The sequence below is a fragment of the Lutra lutra genome, chromosome 4, assembly GCF_902655055.1.
Source record: "Lutra lutra chromosome 4, mLutLut1.2, whole genome shotgun sequence".
NCBI lineage: Eukaryota > Metazoa > Chordata > Mammalia > Carnivora > Mustelidae > Lutra > Lutra lutra.
Window position 1 is genome coordinate 98503477 of NC_062281.1, and position 17607 is coordinate 98521083.

The 17607-nt window shown below is 42.2% G+C and overlaps 1 protein-coding gene across 3 annotated transcripts in view; it reads left to right on the forward strand.

Annotated features, from left to right (window-relative positions):
• Window positions 1-17607, forward strand: part of TSPAN2 (tetraspanin 2) — a 67967-nt gene that overhangs the window by 28771 nt on the left and 21589 nt on the right. For all 3 annotated transcript variants that reach the window (XR_007126972.1, XM_047728147.1, XM_047728148.1), the window contains exons 3-6: window positions 2948-3045; window positions 5655-5729; window positions 6999-7097; window positions 8321-8392. Coding sequence is in view for 2 of the 3 variants with exons in the window: in XM_047728147.1 (XP_047584103.1) it covers window positions 2948-3045; window positions 5655-5729; window positions 6999-7097; window positions 8321-8392 (344 nt within the window). In the remaining variant the exon portion in view is untranslated. The remainder of the gene's footprint in view (window positions 1-2947; window positions 3046-5654; window positions 5730-6998; window positions 7098-8320; window positions 8393-17607) is intronic.

Here is a 17607-nt window from a genome sequence, read left to right on the forward strand (position 1 = left end):
CACACAACAGTACTCCATAACCAATGCTGTTACTCACGTAGAGCTCAAGTCTCTACCATCCCCATCAGCTAAGCCCCATCCTGCACTCCACATACAGATGTAATTATGTGCAGCCCGGGCCAGCTGGGAGGGAGGGAGAATGGCACCAAGGCAGAGAAAAAATATTCTTGGATGAAAAATGGTCATTAGCCGGGTCTGTAAAACCGTCTGCCTCCAGAAAGTCACGGAAATGGATGACCGCGCCACTACCCAGTCCCGGAAAGCGGGGGAGCCATTTAAAAATGAGTTACTTCAGATAAGGCTTTTTGATTGCTGGGGAGAGCCTCAGGGACTGGAGCTGCTGGGTCAGTCCCACAGTGTGTTTGCTCTGAGCTCTAGGATTACGAGAGCCTAAGAATGGCCTATTATACAAATAAGCAGATTTTCTTGGTGCAGGGAGGTGGGGGGTGTCATTATTTTAGAAGGACAAGGATTGTTGCCGGAGGGGCTGAGTGAGCTTGTCTACAGTGCGGTACAATGTTGTCCTCCTCAGCCCCCGTGCCTGTGTCCACTGCACCCCAGCCTCCCCAGGAGCAGACCCCTCTTCTCTGCATTCTGGACTCCCGGAAGCCCCTTCTCAGGAGTGCAGCCACACACTCATCTGCCCAACCCTGAGAGAGCCCAGGCCTGTGGCAGCTTCGTGGAGGTCTGTTGAGATGTATTCCTAGCGTGTATTTCCCGGCAAAGATGGGCAGTGGCAGACAGCCAGGCTGATCAAGAATCCTGTCTTGTGCTGGGCATATTCTAGATCGGGTGAATAAGGTTAGGTGGTGGACTTCAGAAACAGAGAAAGACAAATACGAGAACCTGCAAAAGCACCAAATGGAAAAGAGCAGGCCGGGTCCAGTCCCGATGAATTCCCCTGTGGCTGGAGCCCAGGCTATAGAAGGCTCCAGGGGGCCCAGGCCCTTGACTGTCACTTGGAGCAGAATCTGTAGAGGGAAATCAATATACTACGTCAGCCCATGCATGTGACCCTTTGTGAGGGGACAAAATAAGGTGGTGCCACTGCTGCCTGGTCGCACAGGACAGGAGTCGGGTCTCCGGGCCCGAACCCTACTCACAAACCAGAAATAGAACTCTTGCTTCATCTAATGGGCTTGTTCGAGAAGCCAGTGAGATGATGGAAATGAAAGAGCTTAGAAAAAGAAAGTGTTTGAAGCAATAAGGTGTTGAGGCAGCGGAGCCAACATTAGCCTGTTTTTTTTTTTTTTAATTTTATTTTTTATAAACATATATTTTTATCCCCATGGGTACAGGTCTGTGAATCGCCAGGTTTACACACTTCACAGCCATTAGCCTGTTTTTAATACTGTGTCATTTCTCTCATGACCACATCCATTCCTTTTCTAGTGAAGGGGAAAGGGGAGGAAGGGGCCAAGCCGGCAGAGCAGGAGAGAGAGAGAGAGAGGGAGGGAGGAACACCTGCCCCAGGCCGGCAGACGCTTCAGGGCTTCAGCAGCCCTGAGGCCCTGACAACAGCCTGGGGGAGACAGGAAGAACAGCAGTCTGGCCTGCCACCCGGTCTCTGTCAGGGACCCAAGAGATCTGCCCACAAACCACCGGCAGCACCCAATGGGGTCCCCCGGAGACACCCAGCGGGCGCACTCAGGACTCCTCCACAGAAGCGGACCGCTGGCTCCCCACCCTTTCAGAGAATGGGAGGGGTTTCCAGGTGACTCATAGGACTAAAATGCAAAAAATAAAATAGAGACAATTAGCATTATTCTAAGCAAGTCCAGCACCAGGCCTCACATTGTGTGCTAACTTATCTCTGGATCAGAAAGGAAATACGAAAGGGCTTGGCTTTATTTCTCTCAGAACAAGAACATTTCTGTCCTTTTCTTTCTCTGTGAGCAATGGTTTCTATGGCTTGCCTTCAGTAGTTAGGGAAATTAGCGCCCAAATGGAGGTTGCTGTTGGTGCTGGGCTGGTGGGGCAGGTTAGGGTAGTGGTGATGTCATGGCTTTAAAAGCAGATGGGTATTTTTATCCCAGCTCTATGAACTTGGGCAAATTGCTTAAACTTTGGGGGCCTAGTTTCTCTAGAAAATGGATATAATAATGGTGCTTTGCTTAACGAAGACTAAATTAAGAAATCTGTGCCAGTTGCCATGCCCGGAAAAAGTAAGCCCTTCATAAATGGAGCTAATATTGTATTAGTAACAGTATTTGGTGTGTGTTACCTTGTCACCTCCTCTCTTGGCTGTTTTCTTAGAACATTGCAACTACCCGTGTGCCCAGCGTGCAGTGATGCCCTCTAAAGTGTGTGATTCTCACAAAATTTATGGCCTTATTTCTGTGTCCTCCAGCCCCTCTCCGCTCTTCTGCCCCACTGTGTCCGTGAGCCCTCCCAGACACTTTGTCCTCCTGGCCATCATAGATGGTGACAGCCATGAATTCCTGAGTGCCATGAGAGCCCAAGGGGCTCGTAGGGAGGTGTGGGTTTGTGCCCTGCCTCTGGCACTGATCCTGACCGCCCCTGGATCCAACTGCCTCAATTTCATGCAAATGATAGTAATGACCACTTGACAGGGGTGGTAGAGACCTGAGAGGTAAAGTGCCTGGCATGGTTGGGGGGGGTGCAGGGAGAGGGCGTGTGGAGGTGGTTAAGAGCATATATGCTGTGGGAATCAGACAGAAGAGCTTTCTGATCCTTGCCGCTCAAGTGAGGGTGAGGAGGTCCCTTCACTTGGATAAGTACCAACTTTCTCTGTTCCCTGGGGGTAACTGAGCCCCTGCCTCTCAGGATCCCCGCACAGGTTCTGGCAGGTGCTTTCAACAGGTGTCTCCCATCACATTAGCAGCAGCGGAAGACTCGCCGCAGAGCCCGACCAGGAGCTGACCCCTGGAGCTGCTGGGCAGCCAGTGGGCTGAGGGTCAGCCGCTCCTCTGACTCTTCCCCGCAGGGCTGTACGTGCTGGTTGGAGCAGGGGCCCTGATGATGGCCGTGGGCTTCTTCGGGTGCTGCGGAGCCGTGCGGGAGTCGCAGTGTGTGCTTGGATCTGTAAGTAGGGCGTGGGGGGAGGGAACTGGTCTGAAGGGGGCCCCCAGGTCTGGCCTCCAGCATCAGCTCCTGGACCTACTGAGACCTTGGCACTCACTCCTTCTTCCTTGAGTCTCCATTTCTCCATTTCTTCCTTAAGAATAATATTATCTTTGTCCCCGCCTCATATGGAAAGTATGAAAAAAAAAATGAGGTCACTGGCATGAAGATGTTTGGGGAGGAAAAGTGCCTAATAATTGTAAGGGGTAATTATGATTGCTCTTTCAAAATTATTTCACAGTGAGGGAGGCAGCCAAGGTTCCTATAGGTAGGGAAGTGTTATGAACTATAAGAAAAGAATTGCTGTTTGAGATCAGTAACATCAAACATCCTTCTTGTGATTTCTTTTAATAAGCAGTCTCTGTCTTAAAAAGAAAAAAGAAAGAAAGAAAGAAAGAAAAGAAAAGAAAAGAATGAATTTCAGTTATTGCTCTACATCCAATGCCAGAGTGACCCTAGAGAAACAAGAAGGAAGAGGGGCCGGAAGAGAGAAAGATTTTGTCTTTCTCCATGAGGGATCAGAAACAGCAATTTTAGGGGCAGTCTCTCCTTCTTGTTGCAATCTTTGATTTTTAACTGTGGCTTCTGCTTCTGATCTTTTGCAGGGTAAAATCTCTAACTCATCTCCTCCATCCTCCATTCTTCCTGTCTTTCCCGTGTTGCTGAGCTCCCTGTCATTTATCACTGAACACAGAGCAGACCCAAGAGAGCAGAACAGAAATCTGTCCAGGAGGCTGCCCCTCACCAACACTCCCACTCCCCAGAGAAGCATTACAGTCCGCAGAGTCTGGACCACACCTTCCCCAAGCCTAGACCCCACCAGTCACTTCCTGTGTCCTGGCCTTGTTTTATATCTTTATGGAATCTCTTTCATTCATCAAGAATTCATTGACTGCCTAGGGGCCAGGCACTGTTCTAAGTGACAGGAATTCTTTTTCCTTCTTTTTTTAAAATTTAATTATTTTTTGTTAACATATATTGTATTATTTGCCCCAGGGGTCCAGGTCTGTGAATCATCAGTCCTACACTATTCACAGCACTCATCATAGCACATACCCTCCCCAATGTCCATCACTCAGCCACCCTCTCCTTCCCCCACACCCGCAACAACCCTTAGTTTGTTTCCTGAGACCAAGAGTCTCTTATGGTGTGTCTCCCTCCCTGGTCCCATTTTGTTTCATTTTTCCCTCCCTTCCCCTCACGAACCCCAGCCCTGCCTCTCAAATTCCTCATATCAGAGAGATCATATGCTAATTGTCTTTCTCTGACCAATTTATTTCTCTTAGCATAATACCCTCTAGTTCAATCCACATCATTGCAAATGGCAGGATTTAGGGGTTTTTTTGGTGGCTGCATAGTATCCCATTGTTTGTATGTGTATATATATATATATATATATATATATATATATATATATACCACCTCTTCTTTATCCATTCATCTGTCAAAGGACATCTGGGTTTTTTCCATAGTTTGACTATTGTGGACATTGCTGCTATAAACATTTGGGTGCACGTGCCCCTTTAGATCACTACATTTTTATCTTTAGGGTAAATACCCAGTAGTGTAATTGCTGGGTCATAGGGTAGCTCTATTTTCAACTTTTTGAGGAAACTCCATGCCGTTTTCCAGAGTGGTTGCATCAGCTTGCATTCCCACCAACAGTGTAGGAGGGTTCCCCTTTCTCCGCATCCTCACCAACATCTTTCATTTCCTGACTTGTTAATTTTAGCCATTCTGACTGGCATGAGATGGTATCTCACTGTGGTTTTGATTTGTATTTCCCTGATGTAAGTGGTGGGATTTCTTTATCATTACCTGAAATTATCTAACTCACTTTTTTATTGCCTTACTCATTTATCATACTTCACATTTTCTTTTTTGTTATCATGTTTAGTTAGCCACCATATAGTACATCATTAGTTTTTGATGTAGTGGTCCATGATTCATTAGTTGCATGTAACACCCTGTTCTCAGCACCACACGTGCCCTCCTTAATACCCATCACCATTACCCCATCCCCCCATCCCCTCACTTTGGTTCCCAGAGTCCAGAGTCTCTCATGGTTTGTCTCCCTCTCTGATTTCTTCCCCGTTTGCCCTCCCTTCTCCTGTGGTCCTCTGCTCTATTGCTTATGTTCCACATATAAGTGAAACAATATGGTAATTGTCTTTTTCTGCTTGACTTATTTCACTCAGCATAATCTCCTCCAGTTCCGTCCATGTTGATGCAAATGGCGAGTATTCATCCCTTTTTTCTAATAGAAGGTCCACGATAGCAGAGACGTGGGGATCCTATCTTATCACCACTGTATACCCAGTGCCAAGGACAGTGCCTGGTGCAGAGTAGATATTTAATGAACAATTGCTGAATGAATTAATGAGCAAATGAATGAATGAAAAAACTTACAGGGGAATGGTGTAGATGATTTCTACCAGATCAATTCAAACTAATAATCTTGCCTAATGTTTTGGGTTTTTTTTTTTTTTCAAGTGGAACTAGCATTAAAGAGGCCAAATAAATTGAAAAGGTATTGAGTTAATGAAGTGAGTATTTTCTCTCCTCTACAGTTCTTCACCTGCCTCCTGGTGATATTTGCTGCTGAAGTAACCACTGGAGTATTTGCTTTTATAGGCAAGGGTGTAGTAAGTAGAAATTACAATTTCTTTTTATGATGGTTAAAGTGTTTTTTTATGGCAAAAGCTATGAGAATATTTCACCCACAATGATACTGAAAAACTAAATAATCCCCACAGATATCCTTTACACAGAACTTTTTAACCTACATGTATTGTGCAGACCTGTGCATACTGTATGTGTAAGTATGCATACATTTATTTGCACATATTTTTCTGAGAAGATGATAGTTCATTAGATCTGTAAAAGAGTCTATGATTTCTTTTAAAGGATCTCTAGTTTAAGATGATCCCATTTGTAACAGGGAAGCAGATAGATTGCACACATGAGAAAGAGGGATGGAGAGGAACATGTATTTTTACCCTTTGTTAGATTATCATTTGTCCATAGGCCTTGGCCTGAAAAGAGGCCACATCATCCTCAAAGTCTGAAGTCTGACTTGCTGTGTGCTAGGAAATCCAGTTTATTTAAATTGGTGCTCAAACTATAGGTATCCAAAATACGTTATCAAGAGAACCCACAGAGGCCACAGAGGAAATAGCCTTTTTAGAAGGGACACACTGTGGGAAAGAAGGGCATGAAAAGGAGGAAGAATGGAATCTTAAGTTTACTGTATTTCCCATAAACTCATGTGCTATCAGTATTGTGTGTATGAACTTCGGATTTTTCTAAAAAATGGTAAACATGTAGAATAAGTAAATATCACCTCCTTTAGAATATTTCTAAAGTAACCGGTTCTTTCTATAGGTTGGAGGAATTGGATTTTAGGACTTTTTGAGATCATTAGGGACATCAGAACACATGCTGGTATAACCAGAAAAAAACATTCTCTAAGTTTCATGATATTTGTATGCTGAACCAGTTTTCCTTGGTCATGAACATTTTTCAAACCATGTCATGGATAGACTTGAGTACTTCTAACAAATAGGGTACCAAGAACACGTAAGTCCCCACTCTGGTTGTACGTCAGAATGTCCTGGGGGGCCCAGGAGCCTGGGGGCTGATGGATGCCAATGTCCATTCAGGTTTGAGAACCTCCGCTCTAAGAAATTTGCTAGTCTATGAAAGCTGTTCTTGGTTAGTCTATCCTTCCATCTCCGAAAGTGTCTGAGAAAAACTCCAGAGTCTGTAATTTTTCCCATATATGTAGCATTGTCTTTAAATATAGATAAACATAGGGCAAGGCTGTATTTTCCAAGGATAAGGAATGGGGGGTTTTTCTTGATGAAAGGAGAATGTTTGAAATTTCCCCACTTGTTGTCCCCTTGGTTTTTTAGGCTATACGACATGTTCAGACCATGTACGAAGAGGCTTATAATGATTACCTGAAAGACAGGGAAAGGGGAAATGGGACTCTCATTACCTTCCACTCAACAGTAAGTAACTTTACTTCTTCCTTGAAATCATCTCTTCTAAAGATCATTCATTAGCCAGGTTCTCTCTCTTCACCTGGATCAGAATAAATTTGGTGAAATGAAGCTGGAGCACTATATTTCAGCCCTCTCAGGAGACACAGTTGGCATTCTAGGTAAAACCTAGAAGAGGAAGAGGCCTAGCACAGAGGCTTCGCAAGAGGAAGTCAGGAAATGTGCCCCAGGAAGACAAAAGAGCACAAATAAGAACACCCAGAAAGCCTCCCAATTAAATACCAAGGTCTCTCAAAAGGCGGCATAGTGGTATAACAAACAGCCATGACCTTCAAGTCAGAAAAGCTCATTTCTAGCTGCAGGCCTGCCACTTAAGCACGTTCCTTGTCTCCCTAATAATCGCTCAGCTCCCCATTTGTAAAATGAAAGGGCACAGAGACAGCCATGCTCCCTCTATCCTGGAACGTTCCATGGGACTGTGCTGTCAGTGCAGTGCTGAGGGCTGCACACAGGCAGCCAAGGAGGAGGTACAGAGGAGATGGGCCAGGCCAGAGTCTTAACCTTTCCCTGCAATATGCAGAAGTAGCTATGAACTCCTGGGCCAGGTGCTTTCAGGTAGCCCCATTCTTGTTCGTCGCAGGACTGTCCTGGAAGTACCAAACATTTCTCCTGCTCAGCCTCAGCTGCCCCCGAGACATCAAGCCGCACACATCTCCTTTGTCCTTGAAGGGCCAGCTGTAAAGCAGGACACCTGTTTGCTGACCAGCCTTCAGGCCCTGGCCTTTCAGTCCCAAGGGTTTATTTGCTGTGGTCACTTTTCCTCTCTGTCCCAGACTATCCCCAGCTAATGAGCCCTTCCTGAAGCTCATAAAACTTCAGCCACTCAGTAGATTAAATTACTCCAGGCTGAAAAAAAAAGAATCTAAAAACCCAATACCTGTCTAAAAAACAATTTACACAGATACCATCCATTGGCTTCTTGCTTTGTTTGGGTTGCCTTGAGTCACTTCCCAACGTGAAACTCAGAAAACTTGACAGAATTCATTTCCCTGTTTTGCTAGCATGATTATGTGACTCTTCACCATCTTTCTAGAAATGGCAGCTTGGGTTGCTCTGACTGGGCCCCATAGCTGCTTTGCTGCCTCAGTCCCCTGGTCCTCAGCAGTGATGCCCAGACTTGTAGCTCCCACTTCTCCCTCCTCTGCTCTAAAAACTCTTTTCTGACTCTCCAGTTTCAGTGCTGTGGAAAGGAAAGCTCTGAACAGGTCCAACCCACATGCCCAAAGGAGCTTCTAGGGCCCAAGGTAAGCTTCTCTGCCAGGGTCCCTATCCTACTTTTGTGTAAGATGGTTCTAGCCGGAGGCGGCGGGGGTGGGGGGGTTGATGGGTGTGATCTAGGAGGCCCTCTCCCAGTGGCTTCTGTGCCTCAGCTCTATTCTGCATAGAGTAGGAAGCAATGCTAAGTCCCAGTTTCCTGGTCCCCTGGGAAATGGTGGTATGCGGCCTTGCCCACAAGGGTGCAAATGCTATGGCATTACTTAAACTTGCCAGGTCCAAGGGTGTGTACCCTGAGAATGTCATGCAAGACCTCTCTGTGGCATTACTGATAAATGCTTCATTTATTAAGTGCTATGTGTCAGGCACTGTGCCTGTTTCTGAAAACTCCAAGATGAAAAACGAGGCTCTTACGTCCATGGCCTCAAAGTCTAGTCAAGGGAGAAAGTTCTGTGCCTAGTCCGTACAGAGTACAGTGCAGACAGGGGCATTAGGAAAGCTTCACAGAGATTGGAATCCTCGAGCTGCATTTTGACAAGGGACGGTCATCCCAGGCCGAAAACAGCAGGAACAAAAGTGTGGCCGAGTGGAACTCCAGGGAATAGGGACTCTGGAGGGCATGGTAAGGGACATGCTTGAGGAGGTAGACAGAGGCCTGATTGTACACCTGGAAGTTTGGGAAAGGTGTTGCTTTTAGCAGAGGATTAACATGGTCAGTTTTGAGTTGTAGAAACAGTACTCAGGCTGCCAGGTGTGACAGATAGATGGTTGGAGAGTGATGGAGGGAGGCCACTTCAGTGGCACTTGTGCGCACCCTGGAAGGAGAGGATGAGGAGCTGATGCAAGTGACGGGCAGTGGGAAGGGAGAGGAAGTAGCAGATTCTGAGATGTTCAGGGGTGGAATCCACAGGCCTCTTGCATGTGAAGGGGAGTTGAGGGGAGGAAATTAAGACTTCAGACTTCTCTTTGGGCCGAATGGGTGGGTGGAGGCTCTGCTCTCCACAAGAGGTGAATACAGGGAGAGGAGCAGATCCTGGGGCAGTTTTGGTCAAGTTTGCTCTTTAGGTAACTGTGGGTATTACACATAATCTGAGCTCAGGATGGGTGTAGGGATCCCAGCATGGCGGTGGTAGCCGAAGCCATAGCAGTGGAAAGGAACGCCCAGGGGGACTGTGTGGAATAAGATAGAGGTGGGCTGACAACCCTGTCATTTAAGGGGTAAGCAGATGACTAGAAGCCAGAAGACTGAGTCCAAAGACAGTGTGGCTGGGGCAGTGAAGGCAGAGATGGTTTGCCCATAGAGTCCAATGCTGGGAAGAAGACAAAGAAACGAAGGCCGGAAATAACCTGTTGGATTTGGTCTTAGGAGATCGTTAAATGTGTTTGCTCTGCAGTTTCAAGGAAGAGGTCTGGGAAAGAGCAGACATAATGTGGGAGGTAATGGGAGGGTATGAGAATATGGGGACAATGACATGGATGCTCTGGGCATGCAGCTATGAAGGCACCGAGGAGACATTAGCTCCAGCTTGTGTCATGAGTCAGGCATTGGACACTTACTGACTCCCTGTGAGTAGGATGGTGTGAATAAGGCAGAGCCACTGCCCTCACAGCTCTCCCCATCTGCTGGACAGGCCCACAAGGGAGCCAGCTCCACCACTCAGCAGTGCATGAGTAAGGCTACATGAGAGGAGCACCACAGACTCAACAGGGGGCACGTGATCTGAAGGGTTGTGGGAGGCCCTCCCGATGTGATTCGTTTTTGTTGTCGTTCAAATGTCATTGACATACAGTGTTAAATTTGTTTCAGGTGTATAATGATTTAATACTTTTTTAATTTTTTAATATATTGCTTTATTATTTTTTTTACATGTGGTAAAATACATTTAATAAAGTTTACCATTTTATTTTTTTATTGTGCTATGTTAGTGACCATAAAATATATGATTAGTTTTTGATGCAGTGTTCCAAGATTCATTGTTTATGCACCACACCCAGTGATCCATGCAATACGTGTCCTCCTCAGTACCCACCACCAGCCTCATTATCCCCCCACCCCTCTCCCCTCTGAAACCCTCAGTTTGTTTCTCAGAGTCCACAGTTTTTCATGGTTCGTCTTCCCCTCTGATTTCCCCCAACTCACTTCTCTCCTTCTCCTAATGTCCTCCATGTTATTCCTTATGCTCCACAAGTAAGTGAAACCATATGATAATTGACTCTCTCTGCTTGACTTATTTCACTCAGCATAATCTCCTCCAGTCCTGTCCATGTTGATACAAAAGTTGGGTATTCATCCTTTCTGATGGCTGAGTAGTATTCCATTTTATATATATATGGACCACATCTTCTTTATCCATTTGTCTATTGAAGGGCATCGCTGCTTTTTCCACAGTTTGCCTATTGTGGACATTGCTGCTATGAACATTGGTGGCAATGCAAATTGGTACAGCCACTTTGGAAAAAAGTGTGGGATTCCTCAAAAAATTAAAAATAGAGCTACCCTGTGACCTTGCAATTGCACTACTGGGTATTTACCCCAAAGATACAGATGTAGTGAAAAGAAGGAACATCTGTACCCCAATGTTCAATACTTCTGTACATTATTCAGTGCCCATCACAAACAACTCCTTAATCCTCTTCATCTATTTCACCCAATTCCCCACTCACCTCTCCTCTGGCAACCACCAGTTTGTTCTCTGTTATCTAAGAGTCTGTTTTTTTTCTCTTTTTTCCTTTGTTTGCTCATCTGTTTTATTTCTTAATTTGCACATATGAGTGAAAATATATGGCATTAGTCTTTCTCTATGTTTCTCTGCTTCACTCAACATTACACCCTAGGCTCATCCATGTTGTTGCAAATGGCAAAATTGCATTCTTTTCTATGGCTGAGTTATATTCCATTGTGTATATATACTACTTGTTTATCTGTTTGTCTATTGATAGACATTTGGGTTGCTTCCATATCTTCACTTTTTTAAAAATTTTTTATAAACATATATTTTATCCCCAGGGGTACAGGTCTATGAATCGCCAGGTTTACACACTTCACAGCACTCACCATAGCACATACCCTCCCCAATGTCCATAACCCCACCTCCTTCCTCCCAACCCCCCTCCCCCCAGCAACCTTCAGTTTGTTTTGTGAGATTAAGAGTCACTTATGGTTTGTCTCCCTCCCAATCCCATCTTGTTTCATTTATTCTTCTCCTACCCCCTTTATCTTCACTTTTATAAATAATGCTGCAGTGAACATAGGGGTGCCATATATCTTTTCAAATTAAAGTGTTTTTCATTGGGTAAATACCAACAGTGGAGTTGTTGGATCATATGGTATTTCGATTTTGGATATTTTGAAGAACCTCCATTCTGTTCTCCATAGTGGCTTCACCAGCTTGAATTTCCACCAGCAGTGCACAAGGGTTCTTTTTCTCCACATCCTCATCCACATCCACATCCACATCAACACTTATTTCTTGTGTTTTTTATTTTAACCATTCTCACAAGTGTGAGGTGGTATTTCATTGTGGTTTTCAACTGCATTTCCCTGACGCTGAGCAATGCTGAGCATCTTTGTGTGTGTCTGTTGGTCATCCCAGTGTCTTCTTTGGAGAAATGTCTATTCAACTCCTCTGCCCATTTTTTAAATGGATTATTTGGATTTTTGGTGTGGAGTTCTACCAGTTCTTTAGATATTTTTGGATATTAACTCCTCATCAGATATACCATTTGTAATTGTGTTCTCCCATTCATAGGTTGTCTTTTCATTTTGTTGATTGTTTCCTTTGCTGTGCAGAAGGTTTTTATTTTGATGTAGTCCCAATAGTTTATTTCTGCTTTTGTTTCCCGTGCCTCAAGAGACCTATCTAGAAAAACGTTTCTCCAGCCAGTGTCAAAGGGATTACTGCTCATGTTTTCTTCTAGGAATTTATTTTTTCAGGTCTCACATTTTGGTCTTTAATCCATTTTGAGTTTATTTTTGTGTATAATGTAAAAAAGTGGTCCAGTTTTCTCAGCACCATTTATTGAAGAGACCATCTTTTCCCCATTGCATATTCTTGCCTCCTTTGGCATAGATGGGTTGATCATAAAAGCATGGGTTTATTTTTGGACTCTATTCTGTCCCATTGATCTCTGTGTCTTTTGTGTCAGTACCATACTGTTTTGATTATTGCATCTTTGTAGTGTATCTTGAAATCTGGTACTGGTTTTTCTCTGGCTTTGTTCTTATTACTCAAGATAGCTTTGGCTATTTGGGGTCTTGTGTGGTTCCATAGAAATTTTAGGATTATTTGTTCTCATTCTGTGAAAAATATTTTGTATTTTGATAGGGATTGCATTAAATGTGTAGATTGCTTTGGGTAATATGGACATTTTAACAATATTTGTTCTTCCAGTCTGTGAGCATGGAATGTCTTTGTGTCATCTTCAATTTCTTTCATCAGTGCTTTATAGTTTTCAGAGTACAGATCTTTTACCTCCTTGGCTAAGTTTATTCCTAAGTATTTTATTATTCTGAGTACAAAGGTAAATAGGATTGTTTTCTTAATTTCTCATTCTGCTACTTCAGTGTTAGTGAAGTAGCGTAGTAGTAGTGAATCTGTTGCATTAGAAATGCAACAGATTTCTATATACAGATTTTTGTATCCTGTGACCTTACTGAACTTATTTATCTATTCTAGTACTTTTCTGGTGGAGTTTTTAGGGTATTGTATGTATAGTATCATGTCATCTGCAAAGAGTGAAAGTTTTATTTCTCCCCTACCTGTTTAGATGCCTTTTATTTCTTTTTGTTACCTGATTGCTATGGCTAGACTTCCAGTGCTATGTTGAATAAAAGTGGTACGAGTAAGGAAAAAGAAAAAAGAAAGAAAATTGTAAGAGTGGATATCCTTATCTTGTTCTTGATCTTAGAGGAAAAGCTCTCAGTTTTTCACCCTTAAGTATAATTTCAGCTGTGGACATGTCATATGTGGCATTTATAAGGTTGATGTATGTTTCCTCTACACCTACTTTGCTGAGGGTTTTTATCATGAATGGATGTTGTACCTTGTTAAAGGTTTTTTTACATCTATTGAGGTGATCATATGGTAAAACCTTTCTCTTATTGATGTGATATATTAAGTTGATTGAGTTATGAATATTGAACCAGCCTTGCATACCAAGAATAAATCCCACTTGATCATGGTGAATGATTTTTTTAATGTATTGTTGGATTTGGTTTGCTAGTATTTTGAGGATTTTTGCATCTTTGTTCAACAGACATTGGCCTGTAGTTCTCTTATTTTGTAATGTCTCTGGTTTTGGTATCATTTTGGTATCAGGGTAATGTTGACCTCATAGAATGAATTTGGAAGCTTTCTTTCCTCTTCTACTTTTTTGGAATAATTTGAGAATAGGTATTAACTCAGGGAACCTGGGTAGCCTAGTCAGTTAAGCATCCGACTCTTGATTTTGGCTCAGATCATGATCTCAGGGTCCTGTGATCAAGCCCTGCGTCAGGCTCTGTGCTGAGCATGGAGTCTACTTAAGATTCTCTCTTTCTTCCTCTGCCTGTACCCCAACTCTGATGCAGGCTCTCTTTCTCTAAAAAAAGGGGGGGAATACTAAAAAAATAAAATAAGTATTAACTCTTCTTAAATAAGTGGTAGAATTCACTTGAGAAGCCATCTGGTACTGTACTTTTGTTCATTGGGATTTTTATTTTTTTATTTATTTATTTTTTTTTAAGATTTTATTTATTTATTTGACAGACAGAGATCACATGTAGGCAGAGAGGCAGGCAGAGAGAGAGAGAGGAGGAAGCAGGCTCTCCACTGAGCAGAGAGCCCGATGCGGGGCTCTATCCCAGGACCCTGAGACCATGACCCGAGCCGAAGGCAGAGGCTTTAACCCACTGAGCCACCCAGGTGCCCCTCATTGGGATTTTTAAATTACTGATTCAATTTCATTGCTAGTATTCAATCCATTCAAATTTTTCATTTCTTCCTGATTCAGTTGTGGGAGGTTATATGTTTCTAGGAATTTGTCCATTTCTTCTAGGTTGTCCAATTTGTTCACATAAAATTTTTCTTATTCTTTTGTAATCTTTCATATTTCTGTGATATTGCTTTTTCTTCCTTTGTTACTGATTTTATTTATTTGAGTTCTTGCTCTTCCTTTTTTGATGAGTCTGGCTAAAAATTTATCAGTTTTATTGATCTTTATCAAGAACCAACTCCTGTTTCCATAGATCTGTTCTACTGCTTTTTTAGTCTCTATTTCATTTATTTCTGTTCTAATGTTCATTATTTCCTTCTTTCCACTGGCTTTGGGCTTGGTTTGTTTTCTTTTTTCTAGCTCCTTTTGTGCAAGTTTAGGTTGTTTGAGATTTTTCTTGCTTCTTGAGGTAGGCATGTATTGTTATATTCTTTGTCCTTAGAAAAGCTTTTGCTGCATCCCAAAGATTTTTAGAATGTTGTGTAATCATTTTCATCTGTCTCCATGTATTTAATTTTCTCTTTGATTTCTTGGTTGACTCATTCCTTGTTTACTAGCATGTTATTTGGCCTCCATGTATTTGTGTTCTTTCCAGATTTTTCCTTGTGATTATTTTCTGGATTCATACCATTGTAGTCAGAAAATATGTATGATTTCAGTCTTTTTGAATTTATTGAGATGTGTCTTGTGGCCTAACATATGACCTGTTATGGAGAATGTTCCATGTGCACTTGAAAAGAATACATATTCCATTCTTATTGGATGGAATGTTCTGAATATCTCCATTAGGTCCATCTGGTCCAATGTATCATTCAAAGCCACTGTTTCCTTGTTGATTTTCAGCCTGGATCATCTATCCATTGATGTAAGTATGGTGTTAAAGTCCCTTACTATTACTGTAGATCAATTTCTTCCTTTATGTGTGTGAATGGTTGCTTTATGTATTTGGGTGTTCCCTTGTTGAATGCATAAATGTTTACAATTGTTGTATCCTCTTGTTGGATTGTTCCCTTTATCATTATGTAGTGACTTTCTTTTGTCTCATTATAGTCTTTGTTTTAAAGTCTATTTTGTCTACATATTGCTATCCCAGCTTTTTTTGCTTCCATTTGCATGGTAAAGTTTTTTCTACCCCTTTATTTTCAATCTGCATGTGTTTTTAAGCCTGAAATGGGTCTATTTTAGACAGAATGTAGATTGGTCTTGTTTTTATATCCATTTGGTCACCCTGTGTCTTTTGATTGGAGCATTTAGTTCATTTACATTCAAAGTCATTATTGATAGGCATGTACTTATTGCAATTTTTAAACTTGTTTTATGGTTATTCTGTAGCTCATCTCTGTTCTTTTTTCCTTTTTGTTCTCTTCCTTTGTGATTTGATTATTTTCTTTCATAATTTACTTTAATTCCTTTCTCTTTATTTTCTGCATATTATTACAGGTTTTTGATTTGTGGTTACCGTTAAGCTCATATAACATCTTGTGCATATAGCAGTCTATATTAAGCTGGTGGTCACTTAAGTTTGAACCCATTCTAAAAGCACTAAATTTTTACTTTCCCTTCTCCACATTTATATGATGTCACACTTTACATTCTTTTATTTTGTGAATTCTTTGATTTTCATAGATAAAATTGATTTTTCTGCTTTTGTGCTTTATTCTTTGTACTGCTTTTATAAGTGTTTAATCTACTGCTTTTTAAAAATTTTTATTTATTTATTTAATAAATAGACAGAGATCACAAGTAGGCAGAGAGGCAGGCAGAGAAAGACAGGGAAGCAGGCTCCTCACCAAGCAAAGAGGCCAATGCAGGACTCGATTCCAGGACCCTAGGATCATGACCTGAGCCGAAGGCAGAGGCTTAACCCACTGAGCCACCCAGGCGCCCCTAATCTACTACTTTTATTATGTTTGTATTTACATGTTAAGTTTTTTGCCTTTCATAATTTTCTTATTCCTGTTTATGGCCTTTTCATTCCACTTAGAGAACTCCTTTTAATGTTCCTTTTAAGTCCAGTTTAGTGGTGATGAACTCCTTTAATTTTTGTTTATCTGGGGAACTCCTTTTCTCTCCTTCTGAATGGTAGCTTTGGTTGATAGCTGATATCCTTGGTTGCAGGTTTTTTTCCTTTCATCACTTTGAAATGTTCATGCCTCTCCCTTCTGGCTTTCAGTGTCTCTGCTGAAAAATCAGCTAGTAATCCTATGGGGTTTCCTTTCTATGTAACTTTACTTTTCTCATGCTGCTTTTAAAATTCTTTTATTATTATTATTATTAACATATAATGTATTGGGGCGCCTGGGTGGCTCAGTGGGTTAAAACCTCAGTCTCATAACATATAATGTATTATTTGCCCCAGGGGTACAGGTCTGTGAATCATCAGTCTTACACCTTTCATAGCACTCACCATAGCACATGCTCTCCCCCAATGTCCATCACCCAGCCACCCTATCCCTCCCACCCCACCCCCCAGGAACCCTCAGTTTGTTTCCTGAGATTAAGAGTCTCTTATGGTTTGTCTCCCTCCCTGGTCCCATCTTGTTTGATTTTTTTCCCTCCTTACCCCCATGACCCCCCCACCCCGCCTTGCCTCTCAAATTCCCCATGTCAGAGAGTCATATGATAATTGTCTTTCTCTGATTGACTTATTTCACTTAACATAATACCCTCTAGTTCCATCCACATCATTGCAAATGGCAAGATTTGGGGGTTTTGATGGCTGCATTGTATTCCATTGTGTATATATACCACATCTTTTTTAACCATTCATCTGTTGATGGACATCCAGGCTCTTTCCATCATTTGACTATTGTGGATATTGCTGCTATAAACATTTGGGTGCCCTTGCCCCTTCAGATCACTACATTTGTATCTTTAGGGTGAATACCCAGTAGTACAATTAAAATTCTCTATCACTATTTTTTGCCATTTTAATTATTATGTGTTTTGGTGTGTATCTCCATGGGTTCACCTTGTCAGGTGCTCTTGGTGCTGCCTGGACCTGTTTCCCCAGATTAGGGAAGTTTTCAGCTATTATTTCTTCAAATAAATGTTCTTCCCCCTTTTCTCTCTTCTTCTCTGGTATTCTTATAATGTGAATTTTATTATGCTTGATGATATCATTGAATTCCCTTAACCTATTCTCATTTTTTATTGTTCTTTTTTTTTTTTTGCTATTCAGCATGGTTGCATTACATTACCCTGTTTTCCAGCTCCCTGATCCATTTTTCTGTTTCTTCTAATCTACTATTGATTCCCTCTAGTGTATTTT